Source organism: Vulpes lagopus, chromosome X, assembly GCF_018345385.1.
Source record: "Vulpes lagopus strain Blue_001 chromosome X, ASM1834538v1, whole genome shotgun sequence".
Taxonomy (NCBI): Eukaryota; Metazoa; Chordata; class Mammalia; order Carnivora; family Canidae; genus Vulpes; species Vulpes lagopus.
The window spans coordinates 70,878,090-70,905,931 of NC_054848.1; the positions used below are offsets into that span (position 1 = coordinate 70,878,090).

The 27,842-nt window shown below is 39.7% G+C and overlaps 1 protein-coding gene across 5 annotated transcripts in view; it reads left to right on the forward strand.

Moving 5' to 3' along the window:
- The window catches only part of DIAPH2 (diaphanous related formin 2), a 1,156,455-nt gene that overhangs the window by 947,352 nt on the left and 181,261 nt on the right, over positions 1 to 27,842 (forward strand). For all 5 annotated transcript variants that reach the window (XM_041741554.1, XM_041741555.1, XM_041741551.1 and 2 more), the window contains one exon: positions 23,493 to 23,588. In XM_041741554.1, coding sequence (XP_041597488.1) covers positions 23,493 to 23,588 — 96 coding nt within the window. The remainder of the gene's footprint in view (positions 1 to 23,492; positions 23,589 to 27,842) is intronic.

The following is a 27,842-nucleotide window of genomic DNA, read 5'->3' on the forward strand; positions in this document are numbered from 1 at the left end:
TTATTCAGTTCTCTGTGAGTTACTGGCTATATCAAGGTTTTGGAAAAACAAACGTATTCTCTATCTCTAAGTATGTTAACTAATCTATAAAGGCTTGACATTAATTAATGCTTGCTGAGGGAAAAATATGAGTTTTAGAGATTGTGTTTTGCTCAGTACTGCATAACTTACTTTCACAAGCCTTACTTAAGCTTTGATTCCTAAATCTCTCCCCAGTGAAATCATACCTCAAAGATGTTTCATTAAAATGACAAGATAAGCTGCCTTGTATCCCTGTGCTGGAGTGGGGGCAAGGGAAAGAGTTCTAGGAGATTTTACACAACCATTCCTAAGCTTTAGGGAAAAAAGCAGAAATCATTGACTTCAGTGAAAAATCAGCAACATCTCTATCATGAAGATAATAGCCGAAACGATGGGCTCACTGTGCACATAGCTCTGGCTTGTCTTGATCTTGTATTGATGACTCATACAAAGTTAGAACATGGAGGATTGAGTTATGGAATGTAGAAACTATTAGAAAGATTGTGTCTTTGAAGTTTTGCATTTTAGGAAATACTTTTAAATGCATTGTTTTCATTGTTACAGCCTTTTGTATTGTGCAGTCTTTCACCTTTGTCTACCCTTCTTATATATATATTTTTAAGATTCATTTATTTATTCAGAGAGAGAGACCGGCAGAGACACAGGCAGAGGGAGAAGCAGGCTCCATGCAGGAAGCCTGATGTGGGACTCGATGTCGGGTCTCCAGGATCACACCCCAGGCTGCAGGCGGCGCCAAACAGGTGCGCCACCGGAGCTGTCCCCTTCTTCTATTTTGAAATATTTTCTTAGAGAAATGGTAATTGTTCAAATGGCTTCATTACATACCTAAATATTAGTTTGAACCATGTGAAATTGTTAGTGTTTGGTCACTTTTTTGCCTATTAAAGTGGCAACCTCACATGGTTCAATCTAATAAAAATTACATAATTCTCAAAACAAAAAGATAATAGCCTACTATTAACCATTTTTAATTGTATAAAACTCATACTCTATCTTAGTTGATCATTTACTGGCTAAGTTTGACATTTTAAGAGAATTTTCTAGCAGATCTTTGGCATTAAAAGGTAGAGTTCAATGATGAAAACCTATTCCCTATTTATGCTGGGAAGCAGACCTTAATGAAGTCACCTAATCAGTAGCCTGGTCCCCTATGGATGCATTTCTTATGTTTGCATAGTATTTCTTCAGAGAAAATGCAGTGTATTGGTTAATCTATCATTTTCATTATTATTGTTCCAGGTAAATATGCCCTGGTCATTCTAATGAGATTAAGAGACATTGCTATATCTTGGGTAGAGCTGGATATTAACAAGGTTTCTTGAGCTACTCAATTCCAAATCACCTCTTAAGTGAGGATTATCAATCCATCTGGCACATGTTGACTCCTCCAGGTTTAACTCTGAGGTAGAAGTGACCTCTTCCTTTCTCTGCTCCCCAGTACAGGGTATGCCTTAAGGTAGCTTCCTCTAAACTGGATATACAAATTTCAACAATGAACAGAATTCTCTCAGTGATACTTTTCTTTCTTTGTTGAAGATAGTGTTAATATGAATACTTAGTGACTAAAATAAATATAATGATAGATTTAAAGCCTCACGAGATAGGTAATTGCTTTAAAGAAATGATGATAATTTTTCTCCCTTTTCCTAAAGTAGAAATCACAGTTCTTTTGAAAACCCAGGATTCCATATATCATAAAAGCATCAATAGTGTATTCCTTCTAAAGAATGGGGATAAATTCCCCTTATACTAAAAATTGCCAACTGTCACAGAAGTGCTAAGTGAAAAATTGTCCTTATCATTTATTTGTGGATTGCAATTTTCCCCCTATTGACCTAGGCTATAAATAGGAAATAAACAATTGAATGAATCAGATAGTATGCAGATTTTACTGATGAGTTTAAATGAACAAATCATAAAAAGAACCAAATATTGCTTGGTCCTAAATCTTGGCCAAGGAGAGTTTAGTAACCCCCTCACTCTCACTTCTTTTGACAGATACCACTCTTTAACCACATTTTTGAAGAGTAACAAATATTTGTTTTTGAATATTTTTTTACTTCCTTAAAAGATGGAAAATAATTAAGAATGTTAAAAATTATTTCTGTTCAGTGGACAGGCAAAATACAGTTTTAATATCATTTCTTTAATAAAATCAGCAGTTATTCTCTTTATAACATCTTTATCTCACATAATCTATCAATATATGGACTATACAAAAACAACTTGATTTTCTAAATGGTAGAAACTTGGCTTCTACAAACATTTGAGCCATTCTAATAATATAATGTAAAAAGTAGGCTCTTCTATTAAATTATTGTTCTAAGAGCCAAAAAGCTATAGTATTTTTCTTTCTGTTCTTCAGATATATCACATATCAAGTAAATAGATTTTAAAAGAACTATTTCACTTTTATTCCATTTGACTAGCAAAATTCTTTATTAGCAAAAAGTTCTCTTAATTTTTATAACATATTATATAGAGGAAGAAATACACAATTTACCTATTTGTGGCAGTGCATCTCAAGAGGATGACTTATAGGGTTTTGCACAGTGCTATCTGCTTAGTAGTTATGTGTTGATAACTTGAAAGAGATAGTAAAAATTACATAAGGAATGTGCTGAGGGTATGATTGAAGCAGTGCTGATTGTGTCTTGAGTGCTGATTGTGCTTTCCACTTTAGAGCTTCCTGTCCCAACAAGAGACATGGATGAAACAAATGTGAAATTGTAAATCTTTCCTAGCTAAACCTAAACAAGAAATTGTCTATTTGCAAGTCTGTCTTTGACCACAACTCTATCCATTTCAATAAAAATGTAACTATTTACAAACAGGAATTACACAACAATAGCTAGATAGTGACATAGTTATTTCATAAAATGGTATATGATATAAACCATGGGAGTTTTTGAATTTAAAAAGAAAACTCAAAGAAATGCAGAGGTCAAGTAGACACGTCAACTTAAAATAAAGCACATATGAAGCTAAGCTCCAAGGAATGACATTCTTTAAATGCCAGTATTTTATCTGGTTTCACCAGCTCTTAGCAGGTTATTTAAGCATAGTTATCATCCATAATGACTTTATTTTAAAAGAACCACATAATGCTCAGAAATTGACATAATTATATGTCTGGGATATTGGTGCCTAATTTTGTAATTCTATATCATTTTCTTCTGTTTGACTCCCATGTAATTCAACGGCATCCATATTATTTACTCAGTAATCTGTAATTATAGACTTCCTTTAATGAAGCACCCTGTGCTTTATTGCCCTGTGTTTTTAGGAACTCTGTGGGTTTCAATTTTAGAAAATTTGAACTTGGAAGAGCTATTTTTTTTCCCAGATAAACATTTTAAAGTAGTGAAGAGGTTAATCACTATTGCCTTGATTGTTTGAAATACCAAAAGGCAATACCACTTAATATACAATTACCATATTACTTTTAATATGTCTTCTTTTTAAAAGATTGAATTCAATTAAATGGTAGTAGTAGTATGTTAAATTTACTATGAATATCTGCCTCAGGAAGTTATTTATTTATTTTAAAATTATTTTTTTTCTATTGGAGACCAACTTCTTTTTCTTTAGTAAAGCAAATAATTAGGTATATCTAAATTTTAATTATTTAACATAGCAGGATATTGTTAATATGTGTTTGTAAAAATTGTCTAAATTACCTGAATTTTGGTCATTTGTTTCTATAGCATTCAGTGTAGGAATTTGATCCCTTGAGTAGATCTGGTGAGCTTAAATATATTCACATAATAATCTATCTAAAAGCTCTATCTATTTACTTGAAAGTATAAATCTTTTTGTTAGCCTGTCTTTTTTGTTGTTGCTTTTTTTCTTTAGAATTTGCATCAGTCTTTTATTTATTAAATTTGGTACATGAAGGAAGACATACAGGTGTGAACATTCAGGGAATGTACGGAATGATAAAGTATCGTGGGTGGTGTACCAAGTTGGAGGTACCAAAGAAAAAATTTGAAAATAATTAATAAGACCATTGGAGTTTAGATTGGATCTGATGAGTGAGTGTTGAATCTTGGAAAAAGGAATAGTGTGATTAGAATTTGAGTTTAGCAATAGGAGAAACTAGAAACAGAGAATTCACCAAGTTGATTCATGTATTATTAGTCCGGGTTAAGGGATGAATATTCGACTTGGAGAAGAAACTCTGATTCTGTGACTTACAGCCTGTAACAAAGTGGTACAGCTTAGTCACTGTTGGAATCTGGAGATGAAGATTTCAAGCCTGGGAAATATTCAAAAATGGGAAAATTGGGATGAGAAGTCACTAGAAGTATAGCTGGGTGGGGAAAAAATCTGTGGATGATTACATCAGTCTTAGACGTGTTGTCTGAAGTGATGGGAAATTTTGTAAATAACGTTATTTGGAAGTACCAATGATTTGAACCTATAATGGAAATAAGATTTTAAATAGTAGGGATTCGAATTATGGCATCTTCATCATAGAAAGGAATTAAAATCCTTAAAACTCATCACTTTCCACTGTCCAAGACAGAAAGGCCACAGAGTGTGCAGTGACATTTCGATCTGCTTTCTAAATAATTATCTTTCAGCAACTTGTCTCAATTCCATCAGGAGACAGCAGTAAGATTGCTGGACAAACCATTCCAGTTGATTTGAGATAGTATCCAGCCATGCTGAGTCAGACTAGCTCTTTCTTCTGGAGCAGATTATTGAAATCCTCTTTAGAAATTACTGAGGGATTTAGATCAAGGCTTAAAGGTAAATCCTTCCTCTCCCATTTTGAAACATCGATGTAAATTACACTACTGAGTTATGATAATACAATATCGGAAGTACTTTCTTCAGCTCCTTTTTGAGACAAGTGGCAATAGGCAACCTCTTAAGCATTGATAACTGTTTTGTGCCATATGATCTTCCCCTACTTTTAGATTGGTCCAGAAATTGATTTTTGACTCAAGTACAACCATCTATAGGCTGGTCTATTTCATAAGAGGTGGCCTGTCAAATACTCCTCCCAAAATTCTATTCTGTAATGGTTGAATCAGTTTGATTCCTTTTCTTGAGGAGTTTGGACTTAGATACAAAGAAAGAGAATTAGTCCACAACTGGCAGAAGAGAAAGTAAAAACAAAGAAGAGTAGATGCACATGGGTAAGTTTGAGTGGACATTAAGGTAATAAAGTAATAATATTAACGGATGACTAGGGCTATTATAGCTGGAGGATTAGTCATAACTGTATCTTGAATGGTGTTTCAGCTCTTCATGAGACCTGACCATGGAGCTGCTGAAGGCTGTTTCCCTATTCCTCTTTATTTCTGCATATATCCTTATACTAAACCCCCACCTTTGGTTCTTGTAAGCCATCTAACATGTTCATCAAGAGGATTATAACAATAGCCAGTTAAATAACAGAAATTCCCTCTTTTCCTCTTCCTTTCTCTTTGCTCCACCCACTAACAGATCTAATTACTCCATGAAAGTGGAATATGGTGGTGAGTGAGTGGGGTAGCAGATTATACTACCATTCTCCCCTTTAGGTACCTGGGTCCAAAAGAGTAACTGGCCATGAAGTAAGGAAACACCTTGAAGTAAATATAAGATTACTGTTTAAACTACAATCAGAACATTATGGAATCTTTCCAAAATGTCATTAAGATGTTGGACCCTGGCTCACGGGTGCCAACGTGTCCCGGTGGACCCCCCAGAGACTCAGACCCCAGACAGGCAGATGCAATTAGCAAGAGGGTTTATTGGACGTTTGCGCAAACGGGCTCTCCGCCTCCGAAGAGGAAGAGAGCCCCGATTAGCAATTACAGGTATCTTTTAAAGGCAAAAGGAAAAAAAAAAACCGCTTAAAGACAAAAGAACCTCGGGAGTTGCATAGCATTCAGGTTATTGATTTCACAGAGGGTCAACATGAACCTATTCAGGGACATTCCAATCAGGGTGTGGGGGGAAATGGTTTTCTTATCACAAACAGAATGCTTTTAGTTGCTAAAATTTCAGGAAGGCACCTGGATGGGCTGCCTCTGGATTAGGGCTGGCCCTACTTACAAGGGGGGAGGTTTCTTCATTCCCTCCTCTTGTTTGGGCTGATTTTAACCTTAAAATCTTAGGGAACATTTATTTCTTCAGTTTGGAGGGCCCGACATTGCTGAGTTAATACCAGAGCTTGGGTAATAAGCAATCTTTCTCGGATGAACTGGAGCGGCCAGTTGAGGACTCAGGGGCCGAAAGTTAGCAGCAGGAGCAGGATAACTAGAGGGCCCAAAATGGTAGAGATTAGGGTGGTTAACCAGGAAGACTGATTAAACCAGCTTTCAAACCAGCCCTGCTGGGCCTCCCGGTCCCTTTGTCTTTTATTTAGCCTATCCCTGAGTTTGGCCATGGAGTCTCTGATGACTCCAGAATGGCCTGCATAGAAACAGCATTCCTCTCCCAGGGCCGCACACAGGCCTCCCTCTTTCAGGAGTAGTAAATCCAAGCCTCTCCTGTTTTGAAGTCCTACTTCTGAAAGTGAGGTGAGGGACTGTTCTAACTTAGAAACGGACTGCTCTAGTGCCCGTAGATCCTCATCTACAGCTGCCTGGAGTTCCAAAATAACATCGTGAGCCCTGGATCAGAGCAGCTGCGCCAGTACCCACCCCAGTAGCGACCCCTAGTCCCAACATAACGGCTAGGGTTAGGGAGACAGGTTCGCGCCAAAAACGGGTGGGATGTTCATTATACTGATTTTCTAGAGTTTCAGCAGGGTGATAGAACACCCTGGGTATGATCTGCACCATGACACAGAAGTCGTTTGAGCTATTTAGAACCTTAGCTGACACACAGGGGGTGAGGCCTTTGTTGCATGCCCACCAAGTTCCCGGCTGGGGCTCCAGGTAAGAGTCAGTCCCTAAAATCGGGGCGGTAGTATTGCAGAGTTCCTGGTAACCCCGGGTGAGTATAGTTAGCCTTGACAGTGATGTAATCCCAGGAGGAGGAGGGCCTCTCATCCTGTGTCTCCCTAGTCTCGCACCCCCAATTTTTACAATAGAAGTATTCCCCTCCTCCACAGGTGGGATTTAGCCTGCGATCTCTGTGGTACCCAGGACAGACATAAAAGGGAAGAGTGCTGAGCATGGCCCTTCTGTCAGGCGTGCCACATCCTCCCCATGGGTCTAATCCCAGTCGCCCTGGAGGGCTTTCTCGGTTAGGGGCTCTAGAGGTGTCGAAGTATCCCTCTAGGTCCCATGGCCTAGGGGCCCCTATGGTTAGCTTGCATAGGTCAGGATATAGGTTAGGCCACCAGGTTCCCACAGGGGCGGTCTTAGTTATAGACCAGACCTCGTCACCCCCAGACGTTAGTACCTGCCAGGTTAACCTTTTGAGGGCATGAGGGTCACCTTTGGCGGAGGTAAAGAGCGCTAGGAGAGGTAGGAATATAACAACTGTCATTGAACAATTTTTTGAAAGTCTTATCTTGAGCGGGTTTTGGGTGCAGTGGAGCTTCCATTGGAGTGGCTCGCCCGGTCCGTCCTGGCTGGCGTCAGCGGTGCTCGTTGATGGGGCGCGCTTGACGTGTGAGGCGTGGACCCAAGCAGCAATGCCGTCTACCTTTAAGGCGGTTGGGGTGGTCAGTAGTACAGTGTATGGGCCCTTCCAGCGGGGCTCAAGCGTCCTGGACTGATGTCTCCTGACATAGACGGAGTCACCGATCTGGAACAGGTTGTGTCTCCGGGGCGGTAGACAGCCCCGCAAGGGGTTTCCAGATCTGGCGCTGGATAATCTGGAGCGCCTTTAGCCTGTCCTGTAAACCGGGAGCGTTAGCAAGAGGGTCAATAGCAGAATCTAGTAAGTCCGTCACTGGTGGGGGACCTCCATAGAGAATCTCGTAAGGAGTTAGCCCATGGCGCGCGGGAGTGTTCCGGACTCGGAACAGAACCATAGGGAGGAGTTGGACCCAGTCTCTAGTGCCAGTCTCCAATGTCAATTTGGTTAGGGTCTCTTTAATTGTTCTATTTATTCTTTCTACCTGCCCTGAGCTCTGGGGTCTGTATGCACAATGTAATTTTTAATTTATCCCCAGTAATCTGGCCACCAACTGACTTAACCTGGGAGACGAAGGCGGGGCCGTTGTCCGACCCTATTACCTTGGGCAGTCCAAACCAGGGGAAAATTTCTTCTAGGATTTTCTTGACAACCACCTGGGCAGTTTCTCGTTTGGTGGGGAAGGCTTCTGTCCATCCTCCTGTGGGCCTAGTGCAGCGGCTCGTGCTGTTTCATCGGCCATCCTGTTCCCCTCTGCTACTGGGTCGTTGCCTCGCTGATGCCCCGGACAGTGAATTATCTACCACGGCCGCCCCAGCTTTACGTTCACCATTTCGTAGAAAGCTACTCCCCTCGGTGTACCAGGTTGCTTCAGCATCTGGCAAAGGCTGGTCCGTCAAGCCCCCTCTGGTGCCATGGACCTCGGCTAGGATCTGGTGGAAATCATGCATTACTAGGGAGGGGGACTCGGTTTCTGGAAGCAAGGTGGCCGGGTTTAGAGATGTAGCCGTTCCAAACCGTATCCGCTCAGAATTCAGTAACATGGCCTGATAATGGGTGACCCGGGCGTTTGAGAGCCATCGATCAGGGGGCTGGCGGATGACTGTCTCTACGGCGTGGGGGGGCCACCACAGTGAGGGGTTGGCTGAAGGCCAACTTATCTGAGTCTTTTACCAGGACTGCCACAGCCACTATTATTCGGAGACATGGGGGCCATCCTGCAGCCACTCTGTCTAATTTTCTTTTGAAAAGTATGCCACGGGCCTTTTCCAGGGTCCCAGTTTCTGAGTTAGGACCCCTTTGGCTATTCCTTGGTGTTCATCAGCATATAGCGCAAATGGCTTGGTTACATCTGGGAGGCTCAGGGCAGGGGCGGTCAATAAGGCCCTTTTTATTTTGTCACAAGCCAATTGTTGCTCCTTTCCCCAGTGGTAGGGGGTGTTGGATTTCGTGAGAGGATATAGGGGAGCCGCCAGCTCTGCAAACCCAGGTACCCAGAGGCGGCAGAACCCGGCACTGCCGAGGAACTCTCGTAGCCCTCTGGCATCAGTGGGTGCTGGGATCAGGGCTACAGCCTTTTTGCGGCCCTCCGTCAGCCACCTCTGGCCTCCTTCCAGGAGATATCCCAGATAGGTCACTCGTCTCTGGCCTATTTGGGCCTTTTTGGCGGAGGCCCTAGACCCCAGTCCTCCCAGTCTCTCGAGCAGGGCCCCCGTACCTTTTACACAATCCTGTTCTGTCTTAGCCGCTATGAGCAAATCATCCACGTACTGCAGGAGAACGAGGTCCGGATGGCCAACTCGGAAGTCTGCCAAGTCCTGATGCAAGGCTTCGTTGAACAAGGTGGGGGAGTTTTTGAATCCCTGTGGTAGCTTTGTCCAAGTGAGTTGTCCTGAGAATCCCGTCTCAGGATCTTTCCATTTAAAGGCAAAAATAGGCTGGCTTTGAGAGCTTAACTTTAGGCAAAAGAATGCATCTTCTAGATAGAGCTCAAGGGTCCTTCTGCCTCAGTTAAAACTGAATGTTGAGCTCCCGTAGCAACCAGGAAGGTCACTGGTTGACCCCACTTTAAGGGTTATCCGAGGCTTGGGGGGGGGGGGGCTCCTGGCCCTGACATCCCTAATCTTCATCCTCTAGGGACAGTACGGGAATGGGCTTCTTCTTAGGTCCCTGCGTTTGGCCCTTCTTTGGACAATCTTTAACCCAATGTCCTTTTTCCTTGCAGTAGGCACACTGGTCTCGTTCAACCCGTGGTCTTCTTGTCTCCCAGGTCCTTACTCTGTCCTGACTTACTCTGCCCTGAGCCCTGTACTATGGTGGCCAGTATCCCAGTCAGTTCTTTATTGCGTTTCCTTTATCTCTTTTATTTTGTCTCTCTCTCTCTCTCCTCTCTCTCTCTAAGTATACATATGGTAGCCTTCCATTAATCTTTCCAGAAAACCTGCACTATAGCACGTACCTTTGCCAAATTGGTGGGGCGTCGCCCTGCCCCTCTGAGACCCGCTAGGAGTACCTGGCGATAGAGACGGAGCCGCTCCCTACCAGCAGCAGTGTCGTAGTCCCAGGTCGGGCGAACCAAGGGGAAAACGTCCTCAATTTCATTAGGCAGCTGGGTCGGCCTCCCATCCGCCCCGGGGACGTTTTTCTGTAGACGCGCTATCTCTCCTCCGTGGTGAGGAGAGTCTGCAGGAGCTGATCAGGGTGCCCATGGGGTCCTGGCTGAGAGACCGGGGCCTTCACCTGCAAGATAATATCAATATTAAAAGTTCCATTCCTGGGCCACCCGACGTTGAGAGTCGGCCACTCTGAGGAGCAGAAGGTGACCCATCTTCGTCTTCTGACTTCGACCGAAAGGTTGTGTGCCCGGCCGGCGACTTCTTTCCAGTGATCTAGAGCGAGGCTTAAAGGGGTGGTTACAGTTTGTCCCATGGGTGTAGAAAAGAGGTGAGCGGGGTGGAAGAGGACAGGAAGAAAGACACAGAATAGACAGACGCACACAGATGACAGGACCGGCACGGCGGATTCAGACGGGAGCGGTCGACAACAACAACCCTCCCTGAAGAGGAGGGAGTGCCGGGCTCCCTACCTCTTCCAGACCACTCCGGAGTCCGACTCCGGAGCGGACCAGAAAGACAAAGAAGGAACAGACACACACGAATGTCAGGACTGGCGCGGCAGATTCAGATGGGAGCGGTCGCCAACAACGACCGTCCCTGAAGAGGAGGGAGTGCCGGGGCTCCGTTCCTCTTCCAGACCACTCCGGAGTCCGACTCCGGAGGGGAACCAGGGGTCTCGGGCACGTCTGCCTCCCCCGCTGGTCCAAATACAGAATACAGAGTACAGCGTCCTGCAGGCACAATACAGACCCGGCACAGACCCGGCCAGTCAGACAAACGGACGAGACAGATATGACATTTAGCGAGCTCGGTCTTACCTCCTACCGGTCTTAGGATTGAGCCTGGGGTGTCTCGGATCCCGGACGAGCCCCCAAATGTTGGACCCTGGCTCACGGGTGCCAATGTGTCCCGGTGGACGCCCCAGAGACTCAGACCCCAGACAGGCAGATGCAATTAGCAAGAGGGTTTATTGGACGTTTGCGCAAACGGGCTCTCCGCCTCCGAAGAGGAAGAGAGCTCTGATTAGCAATTACAGGTATCTTTTAAAGGCAAAAGGAAAAAAAAAAAAACGCTTAAAGAGAAAAGAACCTCGGGAGTTGCATAGCATTCAGGTTATTGATTTCACAGAGGGTCAACATGAACCTATTCAGGGACATTCCAATCATGGTGTGGGGGGAAATGGTTTTCTTATTGTAAACAGAATGCTTTTAGTTGCTAAAATTTCAGGAAGACGCCTGGATGGGCTGCCTCTGGATTAGGGCTGGCCCTACTTACAAGGGAGGAGGTTTCTTCAAAGAGACATGAAAGGGAGATTTGACATTGCATGTCTAGGAGCAGTAGTAGAAAAAGCAAAAAACAATTTTATGTGTTTACCTTTACTAAATTGAGACTGCACAATAAACCAGTTAGTTAAAAAGGCAAAAAGTGCCTTTTTGCAAACTGCTTTTGTTTTTTTAAAAAAGGAAAACTATAAAATACCATCATGTTAAAAAAAAAACAATATGATATGCTCCTCAATTTGAAAGGAGTAGTTGTAATAACAAATTGGTTTGCAACAATGTGTAGTCTCTGACCATTCAAAAATATGTGGTCAAAGAAACACACCCAAATATACAAGATGAAACTCCTTGTACTTTAAAAATAGATAAGCAATAGTTACATTCCTCCACACAAAGTAGAATGAAGTTGTTACTGCCTTTCTGGCTAGAGAGTTGACTCTCTATAGAATCTAATAAGCACAGAAAGAACACCAGATCCAAAAGTTGGGCTAGTAACTGATGAATTGTCCACTTGTTTCCTATACTCCCAGCATCGGTAATTAAGAGTACCTGCTTCCTCATTTACAACAGTTTTTTATTAGTTTCAGAGGTAGAATTTAGTGTTTCATCAGTTGCATATAACACCCTGTATAACATTTTTATACTCCATGATGTGCTGCCATTATTACCATGGTTTATGACATTTGTTAAACAGCTTGACTGTACTTTCATGAGGGCTATTCTTGAAAAATCACTTTCATCCCGCACTTACCTTTTATGTGTGCTAGGCACTAAGGAAGATACAAGTATACATTTGGCCTCATGATAATGCTCTGGAAGGTAAAACTATTTCTCTCCCTCTGCTCTCTACCACTAGTCATATACTTGTATTTCTTATAAAGATGGTTAGGCTTATTGTACAGTACTGTATACTGATATGGCAGTCTAGTTGAAGTCCATAGATAAGGAGCCAGGTCTTCCATAAAGAAGTCAAAAATACTCCATGCCAGTCAGAGGTTAGTTGTCATACAGGAAATTAACACTTGGAAATCAAGTCTCCCAATGACCTTCGAAAAAAAAAAAAACCTCTCTTTTTGTAATTGTTCTTTTGAAACTATACTTTAATGACTCTTAAATGTAAATCCACCTAGAAGTGTATGCATAATTGTTATTTCATTATCCTGTCTCATTCTTGGCTTTGGCCCTCTAAATGGAGGTATCTCAATTTCAAGAAGGCTAACATTGACTGCTTATGTTCTTTCCTACCTCCCATCCATGATGAGTTTTTGTTTTACTTGATATGGAAGTTGCCAAGGTCCTTCCGTATCTCAGAGGCTATTTGTGAACTCCACAGGTACCTATACCAGCATGATGTTGATACTGACTATGCATATTCAAGAGCAAGGGTCAGCAAATTTTTTTGTAAAGGGCCAGATAATAAGTATTTTAGGCCTCACAGGCCAAAATGTCTGTGTCATAACTACTCAGCTCTACTGTTGAAGCAAGAAAGTAACCATAGACAATACATAATGAATGAGAATGATTGTCATCCAATAAAAGTTATAGATTAAAATATGAAATTTGTGAAATTTTCATGTAGCACAAAATTTTTTTTTTGGTTTAAAAAAAAAAACAACAGGGACACTGGTGGCTCAGTGGTTGAGCATCTGCCTCCTGCTCAAGGTATGATCCTGGAGTCCCGGGATCAAGTCCCACGTTGGGCTCCATGCATGGAGCCTGCTTCTCCTTCTGCCTGAGTCTCTGCCTCTCTCTCTCTCTCTCTCTCTCTCTCTCTCTCATGAATAAAAAATAAATAAATAAAATAAAACATTAAAATGTGAAAACCACTGTTAGCATGTGGACTGTTCAAAAACAGGTGGTGGTAGACTGGACTTGACCACGCGGGCTATAGTTTGCCAATACCTTCTCCAGAAACACAAACTCCAGGTTCTTTTAAAAATTTTTTTTCTTTGCTTCAACGTGGATGGAACTGGAGGGTATTATGCTGAGTGAAATAAGTCAATCGGAGAAGGACAAACAGTGTATGTTCTCATTCATTTGGGGAATATGAATAATAGTGAAAGGGAATATAAAGGAAGGGAGAAGAAATGTTGGGAAATATCAGGAAGGCAGACAGAACATAAAGACCCCTAACTCGGGGAAACGAACTAGGGGTGGTGGAAGGGGAGAAGGGCGGGTGTTGGAGGGGAATGGGTGACGGGCACTGAGGTGGACACTTGACGGGATGAGCACTGGGTGTTTTTCTGTATGTTGGTAAATTGAACACCAATAAAAATTAATTAAAAAAAAAAAAGTAAAAAAAAAAAAAATTTTTTTTTCATACTTTCCAGGTTCTAATGCTGGTTTTCTCACCTCCCAACTATGTGATCTTGAATGAGTTACTTCTCCTAAATATGCCTCAATTTCTTTACCTGGAAAATAGGTTGTTGTGGGGATTCAACTTAAATCCATTAACACAGGCCTAACATATAGGAAGTTCTCAATAAATCACATATATTATTAATAGTCCTACTTCCAAAAACCTCTTTTGTCTTTTCGGGAAGTAGATTAGATTTCCTTTGGTGGATGGTTTTGAATTGACTTAAATTGCTTCTTCTTCCAAGTCTGTTTTTGCATAATTTTCTCTTTACAAGTGTTCCATGCCCTTAGTAAATGATTGATTCTGATAAGATACACACAGTATTTTCAAAGGTTCCTTTGAAATATTGATTATTTGAAATATTGAATGTGAGATATTTCACCAGAGGCATCAACAATGGTTTTCTGGTTCATTGAGTGTTTATTTTTACAATATGTAATTTTCTTCTCTCAATCTTCTAGCATACACATAACTAAAAAAATTGAATATGCATAAACATTATTTCTTAATGACCATTTACTATCAAGGTGTCTTATTATAGGCAAACTGCCAAAAATGTGTCCCTGGACAAAAAAGTTTCTTAACTATAACTACCATTAGAGTTCCATTTATTTGTGTTAACAAGCTCTCTTTAAGATGCAAATGTATCAGGAAAAGTTAACTTACCAATTGAGTTACCCTGACAAAATTAGGTAGCACCTACCATGTAGATACTTGGGAGAAATCACCTCATCCCTCACCATTCATCACTTTGGAGCAAAATATCCATTTATCTTGTGATCCCTAATACAATATTTATCTCATGACAAAATATACCTAAAGTATTAACCATAATGTTAAAGAAGAGCAGTATTCAATAGGAAGTTTACCCAGGATCTGATGATTTACCTCACTATAGGAAACTGTTAATTACCTGTTCTGACAAGGAGATGAGATAACAGAATGAATGAACTCTCTAACCAACATTTTCCCTTTAGTTTTAACTTTAAGTGCTCTGAGATTGATTTTGCTTTTTGGTAGGTAACACTGTGTTAGTCCTAAACCTAGGAGCATAACATTTTTATGTTTTGTTTTACAAATTTTCAAGTGCCATGTAATGTAATTACTGTACTGCTCCTAGCTCATCCTGTGGTTTCCTTCTGAGCTCCTGTGTCCTTTTTTTCCCTTGTAAAAGTTTTCTTCTTTTTCAACAGGAACATCTGCTTTCATTATTTTCTTTAAAACTTAATACATTTTTAAAAAGATTTATGTATTTATTCATGAGAGACACAGAAAGAGAGACACAGAGACACAGGCAGAGGGAGAAGTAGGCTCCTTGAAGAGAGCCCAATGTGGTACTCAATCCTGGATCCTGGGATCACACCCTGAGTTGAAGGCAGATGTTCAACTGCTGAGTCACCCAGGGGTTCCTAAAACTCTATACATTCTATATATGCCCTCTTGTAATCTCTTTGGAATGGTATCTTGATTTTCTTACTTTCATTGCCATAAATAACTTCATAGACTATTATCTTAGTTACCATCAGTTGATTTTCCAAGTCACCCTTTTCTCTATTTTTCGCTCACAATTAAACTATAAACTAACAAAAACTTCCCAACTACAAACTAACAAAAACCTTCCATCAGGTATAGGCTTTCTAGATGTCTGTAGACTGCAATACACGCTGGCCAGGTTTTTGCCAAATGGTTTGACTTCTTTTATTTCTGACTCATATATAGCATTACTCTTACAGATAGATATTATGGTCCTGCAGCACATTGTGTTATTTTCACCATATTGTATTTGCCTTTTACTTAGTCTATTACCTACTACTTTGTTGAATTATAAGAGCTAGTTTCTTAGATCCCAGAGAAAGAAAGTTGTTTCCCTCTTTTGATAGGTGAACAGTCTTCTAATTTTGTGCCATCTATAAATCCATGCATCTTGCAGTATGGTCTTAATCTGGACCATAAGGGGTAGTGTTAAAAAGATTGAATCTAATTGATTTTTCTTTTACTCTACTTATCACTGCCTTCTTATACTGCCAACTTCCATTTACTACTGGTCATGAGCTTGCTCACAAACCAATTTTACTTTTCTATTTAGTCTTTCACCAATAATGCCAAAAATTTGCCCAGGGTTATATGCAGAGTAATATTTGTCACTGCAAGTTAAATTATATTCTTGTATAACTGACTTCTCTCCCACTCTGGTCCACTTTGTGTACTACTATAAGGCTGACTTTAAATGTTACCTTTCTCATGTCACTATCTTTCTGGCTTTATAGTGTCCCTTGAAGCATGTTCAAATTTCTTACTTTGATATCCAAAGCCGTTTAGAAATTCATTCTAATCTAACTATCCAACTACAACTCCCATACCTTTCAACTATGTTCTCTCCCTACGGTTTATCATGCAGACCATGCATATTTGATTTGCATATAGGTAGCTATACTTACTCAAAACAACCTTGACACATTTTACCCTCTTAAAATCATATGGTATGAACAGGTATAGCAAATATATGAAGATAAAAATCAGAGCAAACATTGCCTTGGAGTGGTGGAGGCAAGAGGAACTTTCTGGGGGTGATGGAAAGTTTCAATATCTTGCTTGTGGTGATGCTTACATGGCTCTAGGTACTTGTCAAAATTCATAAAATTGTATGCATAAAATCTATACATTACACTATTTGTAAATTTATACACAGAGAGAGAGCAAGCAAGTGGGCACATATGTGTGTGCTAGGAGTTAATAGATCTAGATTTTAGTGTCTTCCTACCAGTCATTATGCAATCTTTTTAATGTAATATTTTCAGAGGCTTAACTTAAGTCCTAATTCTTAGGAGTCTTCCCCAACTCTTCTAGCCAACAGAGACCATAGTTTTATTTTTAAGAATTATATAATCTATGTAAGTATTATCTCACATGGTAGTGTCCTACCCTCAGTAAGAAGCTTTTTCCTTCTTTTGGATCACTTTATACTGATTGGTTTTTGATAACTTCTTTAACTTTTGAGCAGCTCAGCTTTTCTAGAAAGCCTTAATTATACAATTGAGAATTCAAGGAGGCTATAACAGTGAATTAAGGCCACTATGCCCAGGTTGTTTGAATTTTAAAAAATAATTTTTATAGCATTGGCTTTAGTTTAGTCATTTTTGAGCCACCCTGGTGGCTTAGTGGTTGAGCACCTGCCTTTGGCTTAGGGCATGATCCTGGAGTTCCAGGATCAAGTTTCACATCGGGCTCCCGGCATGGAGCCTGCTTCTCTCCCTGTCTGTGTCTCTGCCTCTCTCTCTCTCTCTCTCTCTCTCTCTATCTCATGAATAAATAAATAAAATATTTTTAAAAAATAAAAAAGAAACAAGATTCCTGGGTCAGAGACAAAGAACTCTGTTATTCACAGTATAGCCAGCAATGTGAGCTTCATGTTCATACTGTTTTCCCTTGCCTTCCAGATTCCCCAGGGCATTGCCAAGGTGAGCTGAGGTAGATGCTATGCCATTGGTGGGTTTTGTGTTACTGCTGATGACTCCAATTTTAGTGAACCCAAATCTTTTATAATGAAATGAAAGCAAACTGCCTGGCATTCACCCTGTAGGAAAATATAATCTATCTTCAAAACAAACAGACTTACCCTCTGCTCTGAAGGGAGGCACTGTCTTTCAAGGCTGTTCACTATAAAAACAGTCTTGAAAAGATAATCCAGAAGAAAGGTTATCAATGCTTGTGGTCACCAAGTACACAGAAATGTGAGGAACCCACAGAGAATTACCTCTAAATAAGTTTGTGCTAGCCATTGGGGAATAATCTTGCACAAAGGTATACCAGAGATAGTTACCTAGTGCTAATTTTAATCTATGGCATCTCCAAACTCTTCTGGGGAAAGTAAGTCAACACAGCACAGATAAATGTTGATAATGAAAATTGAGATCAGCAGGCATACCATATCTATTGAATGACCAACACTGTTGGAAGCATGAAATAGAAGGTACAACACATGCCTTTCATTTTACCCAAAGGTACGTAGCTCACACAGTGGACTGCATGTAACCAGCCTACCTCCTTAATACTGTCTCTGATCTAATTTCAGGATGAAATATTAGAAAGTTGCCTCTGAATTGTTACTTCCCAGACATGCCCATATATTATCATTTAAGGCCTTAAAAAAATTACCAATTTTTTCCTCCATTTTCTTTCACTCAGTAAAATAAATTTTGTAAGATGTGAGAAAACAGTTTTCTATGCAATTCAATAAAACTGTTTTCCTTTTCAATGAAAAAAAGACATTTTTCCCCTGAGTTTGACCTCATAGATCAAAAAATAGAAAATAATAACAGCTACTCATTACAAATCACATCTAAATAAGAATTAATGGTTCTATGAACTTGCAAATTCTAAGTGAATTGTCAGTCTCACACAATTCAATCACATAACAAATTTCACTTAAATTCATTTAAAATGAAACCTATCTTTCAAATGATCATCTTGCCTTCCATCTTGTTTTAGGAATAAGTGAAATATAGAATAATTCTAAGATATATTTATAAAAACCTTCATCCTTTCAGGTTAGATATTTTATGAAAATCTCTCCACTCTTGAAAAGTTATGGAGCAAATGATAAAGTAATGGTGAACTGAAACCTATATTTCTTTCCTTTAAAACATCAGTGATATTTACAAAGACCTGGCCTTTCTTTTTTAACAGAACCATCTAGTACATACGTTCTCAGCAGGGTCAGTATCATCCCCCAAGGGGATGAATATTGGTTCTTAGGGAGGTGGGCAGAGAAGAATCTTAGATATTACAATTGTTTGTGGCCCTCCAAAAGACCACACTATATGAATGGATATGCAGTACATCTATTGCATTAAATTTTAATGGTGGGGGGATTAGGAAAAAAATGTCTGAAAAGGATCCTCAGGGGGAAGGGGAAACTTATGGAAAAAAAAACGGTTTAGAAAAAGTGGTCTAGCATAATATTTTGATAAGTGCTGGCAGATGGCAGCCATTAATTAAGCAAAGGAATTCATTTTTAATTCCTATAAATTGTATTTGTTCCATTTTTAGTATATGCATAATATAATGACATTCAAGAATTTAAATGAAATGGCATCCATGTCATTATGTTATAATTTCTTTAATGTAATTTTTTCTTTTTTTAAAATTTTATTTTATTTAGTCTTGAGAGACAGAGAGAGGGAGAGGCAGAGACACAGGCAGAGGGAGAAGCAGGCTCCATGCAGGGAGCCTGACTTGGGACACGATCCCGGGTCTCAAGGATCACGCCCTGGGCCGAAGGTGGCGCTAAACCGCTGAGCCACTGGGGCTGCCCATAATTTCTTTAATGTATTAAAATTTAATACTGCATATAATTTATATAAAATCATAAATATATAATGTTTAGTAGTCTTTTTTCACTTTTATACATATATTTATTTTTCTACATAGTCCCTGTAATGACTATTTTTATAAGGATGCATGAAATTCAGTTATACTGTTGGACCCTGGCTCACGGGTGCCAACGTGTCCCGGCGGACGCCCCAGAGACTCAGACCCCAGACAGGCAGATGCAATTAGCAAGAGGGTTTATTGGACGTTTGCGCAAACGGGCTCTCCGCCTCCGAAGAGGAAGAGAGCCCCGATTAGCAATTACAGGTATCTTTTAAAGGCAAAAGGAAAAAAAAACCGCTTAAAGACAAAAGAACCTCGGGAGTCGCATAGCATTCAGGTTATTGATTTCACAGAGGGTCAACATGAACCTATTCAGGGACATTCCAATCAGGGTGTGGGGGGAAATGGTTTTCTTATTGTAAACAGAATGCTTTTAGTTGCTAAAATTTCAGGAAGACGCCTGGATGGGCTGCCTCTGGATTAGGGCTGGCCCTACTTACAAGGGGGGAGGTTTCTTCAGTCCAACAAGTCTTTCTAAAATGAAAGTCTTATCAAATCACTTCCCATTGCTTGTAGCTGTATTTCCCAATACAGTAGCCATGGCCACATACAGGTAATGAGCACTTGAAATGAAGCTAATCTGAAGTGAATTGTGCTAAATTAAAAACATGCTAGATTTCTGAGACTTAATTTGAGAAAAAAAAAAAAAGACTAAATTTTTTTTTATATAGTGAGTTAAACATGTACTTAATATATGAAAATAAATTTCATCTGTTTTTAATTTTTTAAAAATATGGCTACTAGAAAGTTTAAAATTATTTATGCAGCTCACATTTTTGGCCTGCATTATGTATTTATTGTAGAGTTTTGACTTAAGGGAAAGTGCTCCGGGATCTCTGGTGGCTCAGCGGTTAAGCGCCTGCCTTCCACCAGGGGTGTGATCCTGGAGTCCCAGATTGAGTCCCATGTTGGGTTCCCCACATGGAGCCTGCTTCCCCCTCTGCCTGTGTCTCTGCGTCTCTCATGAATAAACAAGTAAAATCTTTTTTTTAAAAAAAGGGGGGGAGGATAGTGCTCAAACTCATATCAGAATTATAATCTTTTATCATCTGGTCACCATATGCCTAGTCAATTTTGTCTTCTGCTAGCTGCAGGCAAAAAGGGCTGGTCCAGGTGTCAGATTGACCTGGACTCATAGGTGGGCCCCTCCACATGCCAGCTGTGTGATCTGGATCAAGATGCTTAAATTTTAAATTTCAGTATCACCAGCTGAAAAACAGAGATAATACCTATACAATGTGTTGTTGGATTAAAAGATACAACAAATGTAAAGTGCTTACTGCATAAAATTTAATTCTCCCTGTGTTGGACCCGGGCTCACGGGTGCCAACGTGTCCCGGTGGACCCCCCAGAGACTCAGACCCCAGACAGGCAGATGCAATTAGCAAGAGGGTTTTTTTTTTTTTTTTTTAAATTTTTTTTTTTTTTTAATTTTTATTTATTTATGATAGGCACACAGTGAGAGAGAGAGAGAGGCAGAGACACAGGCAGAGGGAGAAGCAGGCTCCATGCACCGGGAGCCTGATGTGGGATTCGATCCCGGGTCTCCAGGATCGCGCCCTGGGCCAAAGGCAGGCGCTAAACCACTGCGCCACCCAGGGATCCCTAGCAAGAGGGTTTATTGGACGTTTGCGCAAATGGGCTCTCCGCCTCCGAGGAGGAAGAGAGCCCTGATTAGCAATTACAGGTATCTTTTAAAGGCAAAAGAAAAAAACCGCTTTAAGACAAAAGAACTGGGGGAGTCGCATAGCATTCAGGTTATCAATTTCTCAGAAGGTCAACATGAACCTATTCAGGGACATTCCAATCAGGGCGTGGGGGGAAATGGTTTTCTTATCACAAACAGAATGCTTTTTGTTGGTAAAACTTCAGGAAGGCACCTGGATGGGCTGCCTCTGGATTAGGGCTGATCCTACTTACAGGGGCGGGGGGCGGGGGGGGGGGGGCTGGTGGTTCTTCACCTGTACATTCTAGCCATGCCAAACTATTTTCAGTTCCTCTTTTCTTTCTATGGTAGAGGGCAGGTGATCATTCAGATTTGTCTTCAGCTTTAATATTCCTAAATGTGCATAATCCCACATTCCTGGTTAGTCATTGTGATGAGGTTTTGAAATATAGGTGAAGTCCAGAGCCGACGACCAAGAAAGAATTTTTGAGACGTCTTTGGTGCAAAATGGTGGTTTTATTAAAGCATGGGGACAGGGCCTGTGGGCAGGAAGAGCTGCTGCCCACGGCCTGTGAGGGGTGGCTGACTATATACTTGTAGAGTTGAGGGAAGTAAGCAAAAAGGAAGATTTCAAAAGATCAAAAGGGAGATTTTTTTTTCACATACTAAGGAGGACCTATAAGACACTGAAGGCATTGCCATTGTCAAGTTAAAGATTGCTTTTCCCTCTAGCAAGGCATTAACATTAAGACAATTGGAAACTTACTGAAGAATGTCACACATATCCCACCCTGGGTGGGGGTGGCTTGTGGGGTATCAGCTGTGCTTTGTGCAGCTAGCCCTGTTCCCTCATCAATTGGGGTTCCACTTTTATTTGTCCCCCCCTTTTTTTTTGCCAAATTTTGGACCTGAGAACCTCTGTGCTTCCTTTTGTTTTTTATTTAATATCATGTTCTAGAGAATCCATTTTATTATTTGTTTGTTTGTTTGTCTATTTTATTGAGCACTTGCTGTGTGCCAGATATCACCCCTTTAATTTATTTTTTATTTATTTTTAATTTTTTGAAGACAGCTTAATTTTTTAAAAATTTTTTAAATTATTTTTTATTGGAGTTCAATTTGCCAACATATAGCATAACACCCAGTGCTCATCCCATCAAGTGTACCCCTCAGGGCCCGTCACCCAGTCACCCCAACCTCCCTTTCCACTACCCCTTGTTCGTTTCCCAGAGTTAGGTGTCTTTCATGTTCTGTCACCCTCTCTGATATTTCCCACTCATTTTCTCTCCTTTCCCCTTTAAACCCTTTCACTATTTTTTATATTCCTCAAATGAATGAGACCATATAATGTTTGTCCTTCTCCGGAGAATTCATTTTAAAAGAAAAAATGATTGATGTAACATTGAAGAAATCTCAAGTCAAATAAAGGGCATAATCAAAAGAGGTTTTAGCTTGTTCTTGCCCTGTAGGAGAATATTTTTCTTGTGTGTGATTTGATACCCCCTAGTTATTCTTTAAGCAAAGTAGGATTTAAATTTAACTTTAGAACAGCATCAGAAAGTTTCTTCTCCTTCCCTCCTGCCTTCTTCTTCTCTTAACCACTCTGCCTGCAAATGTCTTCTACCCAAGATCCACACATTTAGCTACGACTCAAATTAACTACTTAGTTAGGGTCCTTTTTTATCATCAGCTAGGCCAGATGAGAAGATGGTTCTCATTCTCAGTTTGCTGTGGATTACCCACAGTGTAGTAGGGTTTCTGGCAGTAAATACCTTGAAACAAATGTTCTAACAAATCTTGAAAGTGTTTTTGATGGCCAGAATTGTAAAAAATAAGAGTAGGGTAAAATGTTTTAAATGCATTTGCATTAGGAATTTCTATGTACATCTTTTGAATACTCTGCTCATGGAATCTTAATAGTTCTTTCCCATAGGAAAAATTAGAAACACAACAGCATTCCAAAAGGGATGATGAGACTCTGGCTAATGTCTCTCAAATGTAAAATGTGGCCTTTCAAATGATGTCACCTGCTCCTTCTATAATGTCAGCATTTTGAAATGGGTAAAGGATATGGATTCGGTAGGAATTGAATGCAAATTTGTTTTTGCAAATAGTGTCTTTTCAGATCATCGCAGATGATGGTTGAATGCTGAAGATATTAATACAATCAGTATTTAACCTTGTGTAACTATACTTCCTCAAATCACGCCCTGCACATTGATTGCATTAAGCTAGGTCATTGGTTTCTTGTTTAGGAATATCTTAATCTTAACTGGAAAGCAGCAGTAGTCCATCAGATACTGTTTATTTGTATACTGAGCATGTCATCAGTAATACAAAAGACAAGGTCCTTAAATAGAACAGTGGGATTGGCATGAATTTTGCTTAATACTGCATAATAAGCAAAGTAGCCTGTGGTACCAGAAACTGACAGGGTTCATTATGTTTAAACAGATATATGTCTTTAATTTAGGGATATTATGTAAATCTGACAGAAGTTTTTACCTTTATTTTTCTATAGTTTAACTTTAATTGCTCCAAGATTAATTCTGATTTCTCGCTCCCTCCAGAGGGTGATGAGACTGGTGTGATGGATAATCTTCTAGAAGCCCTACAATCAGGTGCAGCGTTCCGAGACCGCAGAAAGCGGATTCCAAGGAATTCAGGTAAAACTCGTTCCACCTTACATGGTATTATAAAATGTGAATGTTCATAGACAAATAACACCCCCAAAAAACATTCCATTCTCCATGAATTTTTTTTTAATAGTCGATTTTAGTTCATGTGTTAAGTCTCAACAGGCATCTATGTCTATGTGATCGCAATTTTCAATTTGGTAAAGGTATCTTCAAATAACTCTAGGCGTTGCCAAAAAAATTCAGAAATAAGGACTCCTGCTGTGTTTAATATTAAATATTTTAATTGTTTTATGCACATGTAGTTTGGGTGGAACATGGTTTAAAGCCATAAATGTTAATAAAGCGTTAAAAGTAATTGGCCCTAGGGATGTCACATTAGCTATTTACAGGTAACGAAACTGAAATAATGCTTCTTTCGAGAGGTCATTTTGGCTTTGTAGTACAATCCATTCTCCATTCTCCATGTTAATAAAGAGAGGAGAGGCACAGTCATATTAGAAAGTTGTCTGTTTGGGCAGCCCCGGTGGCTCAGCGGTTTAGCGCCACCTTCAGTCCAGGGCATGATCCGATCCTGGAGACCCGGGATCCAGTCCCACGTCCAGCTCCCTGCATGGAGCCTGTTTCTCCCTCTGCCTGTGTCTCTGCCTCTCTCTCTCTCTCTCTCTCTCTGTCTCTCCTGAGTAAATTAAAAAAAAAAAAAAGGTTCTCTGTTTGTACCCTGTGGCTGTGGTAAATAATGTTTCCTCTCAGAATAATCCGGGTAGCTGAGCTATCCACCTCCTATAAGGAAATTTCGATATTTTTAGTTTATATCTTAAGTGAAGAGGAAGAAATTAGGTATTGATTTTAAAAGTCCTCTTCATGGCTATGGAGCTATATGGAAAAGTAAATGAAAAAAGGAAAGTTAGTAGTAAATATGTAAATTCTACTCGGATTAAGGAGATTTGTCTACAATTCAACACATATTTTGTATTTGGACTGGAAACTAATATATAATCAGCCGAATAGAAAGTGGTTAGCTCTTTAAACCATTGTACTCCAACAAACCAGTGAAAGAAATGGAGCCCAGTACAGTTGTCCAGGAAGGTTTTTGGCAATGACAAAATTCATGGCAGAGGACAATATAAGTTATCTTCATCTTTTTTACATTTGAGTGAATTTTGATGGATATGAAGACATTAGAGATGACCTACAAAAAGAGTACAAGACTGGAGGAAAGAAAAGCAAACTATTTGTGTATTCATATTGCATTGCTGTGTAGCAGAATATTAGGAGCATTACTAATCTGTAACTATGCAGCAGCCATTTCATCTACCCTCAGTCTTTATCTGTAAAATAAGAATGTTTTACCATGCTATCAGAGACCCCTTTCAAGTCCTAAGAGAATAGAAACCTTCACTGTTCTTTCTTGAACTATCAGAGTATTAACAGTGAAAAGCAAACTGAAATAATTTCTCTATCAATTCAGTTCTCTGTTAAGCAGCTGTTAAGTAAAAGCATATTATTCTGTGCCATAAAAGAACTGCCATCATCTTTCTAGGCTGTTTATTTTTAGAATACATTTGCTAAGGCCCCTGTCTGATTAGGCTCACATCTCATACTGACTCTAGAAAGATTGTACTGAGAAAGAGAGAGATCATCTCATGGTGTTTCTGTGAGCTTGGTACTTAAGGGAATATAGTATCAATTGTGAAACACCAAGAATAGATTTACAAACTGCATAATTTTATAGTATTGATTCCAAGTAATCTAAATTGAAACTTCCATTGGTTTGTAGCTGGAGTGCGTCCATGAACACACAGGGTCAAAAATATCAACCCGTGTTGTTCTGGCAGTCATTCCAAGTGACAGCAGCCAATGTAAGTGTCCAGAGGTAAAAAGAAACTAGAAGCAGATGGTAGCAACTATTGGTAAAGCATCTTGAGCATCAGAGTTCAAGTGAGGGAGAGGCGGAGGCAGGCATAGAGTTGACAAGTCTGCCAAAAACTGCCCTATTTGCTTACCTCTTCCTGGAAGCAACAGAACTGGGAATTTTCCCAGATTTTCTCCTTGTTTTTCTAACTCTTCTAACTAGATATTTTCCTGCTGGCCTCCTTTTGATTCACTTTCTTAGGTACTTTTTTGGTTCTTTTTCAATGCCCCATTGACTTTATATTGTTATATTCTCCCTGATCAACACTAGCATCCTTACTACTTTCCAATAACCTCTACTTTAACATGATGCGATAGAAGCAGAAAAATCAAATTATAAAGAAGGCTATTTTGGGGATGCCTGGGTGTCTCAGCAGTTAAGCATCTGTCTTTAGCTTAGGGCATGATCCTGGGGTTCTGGGATCAAATCTCACATTGGGCTCTCTGTGAGGAGCCTGCTTCTCCCTCCGCCTATGTCTCTGCCTCCCTGTCTCTCATTAATTAATAAATATCTTTAAAATAAATGAATAAAGAAAGAAGGCTAGTTTTATCAAGCAAAGTAAAATAAGAGCAAATAGTCAAAAAATCTGAAATCAGAGTCAGCCACAAACATTGAAGATGTACTGCTCTGCTTGCCATCTCCATTCTTACTGCTTACAGGTGGAAATTATGGTATGTAAAATACAGAGCTCTACAATTGTGCTTTTAATTGCAGTGTTTTTATTTCCATATTTAAATAAAATGAGATGATTTATATTCTTCATTAGAAAATCAAACTGTTAGTAAATGGTATGATTAGTTGCCTAAATTATATAACTTTCACACTGAGTCTATGTCCCCTCCTCAGGATCTACCAAATTAGGAAACTCAGAGCTCCCAAATACTGCCTATATTCCAAATACTGAGAGTGTTGTTTGAAGTAAGGGCCCCAAAAGACATTTCAAAGGAGTCTATTATGTAAGGAGTGCTATTGAAAAAAATACTGATAACTAGTATAGCATAGTCTTCAACCAGTCAGAATGAACAGAGGCAATAAGTAGTCCCTATGGTGGTACTAATACATACTGGCTGAATATCAACCCAGATTATAAACTTTGCTAATACCAAACACAGAGATTAGGAAATGAGCCCCTTAACATTCATTAATTTATTGTACATCTGTTCTGTGAAAGATACTATGCTACACATGAGGGAAGAATGCAGAAATAATTATGATTTTCTTAGTTATAAGACCCTTATGTCTTGTGGGAAAGATAAATAGTACAGAAAGATTGCAGAATAAAGCAGAAAATAATAGATACTATACAAGAGCTTTTAATAATATACATTGTGAGCTTAGAGGAAGGAAATATGTTTTATTGTATATATCGGAAAAAGACATGGCAGAAAAGATTTTTAAGGATGAGTATGGATTTCAACAGTTGGAATTGCAGGTAGGGATAGTGGCCAAATGAAATGTCATTAGAAAAATACAAAAGTAAGAAAGTGCAAAGCATTTTGGGAGCATGACAAATAGTCCACCTAGTAAGAAAGTAGGCTGTATAAAGTGTAGAAGTATGGAGATAATTCTGGAAAAGTAGATTGATTAGCAGTGGGTGTTATATGCAACTGATGAATCACCAAATTCTACCCCTGAAACTAATAATACATTATATGTTAACTAAATTGAATTTCAATAATTTTTTTTTTAAAATAAATTGATGCCACATCATAGAGTGCTTGAATAAGAGACTAAGGTGTTAGCATATAATTCATCAGGCAATGGGGAAATATTGAAAGTTCTTAGGCAGTGGTGAACATGATCAAAGTTATATATTATTAAGACATTTAATCTACAGGAGTATGAGTGATGAATTAGGGTTCCACCATCAAATTTTAGTGAAAGGAGATAATTTAGAAGAAGAGGAGGAGGGGAAGTCAGGAGTCAAAGATAATCATAGGATTCTGAGTTTGAGTAGCTAGAAAGACAGTTGGGTTATGAGTAAAAACTATTAAGATCAGGAAAAGGAGTGGTGATGAAAGATAAAGTAAGTTTTGGGAGAATAAAACTGAAAGTGGCAACAGAGCATTGAAGTCAAGCTTTCCAGAAGTTTCTTGGAAGTATAGGTGTCAGTTTCATCACAAGATGGTTGAGTTTGTGAGATTTCTGGTTATAGTGTGGAAATGGAAGGGATTATTAGAGTGATTATCCAGATAAAAGAGATCTTAAAACAGAACTTTGAAAATGCCTTCACTTAGGGGCTAAAACTAGCAAAGAAGATAGACAAGGAGTAGTTGGGCAGGTGGGAGGAGAATCAAAACATTATTCTAGAAGCAAAAGAAGAGGGAAGTATTAAGAAGGCAGAAAAGATGAGCATTTTCAACAATGAC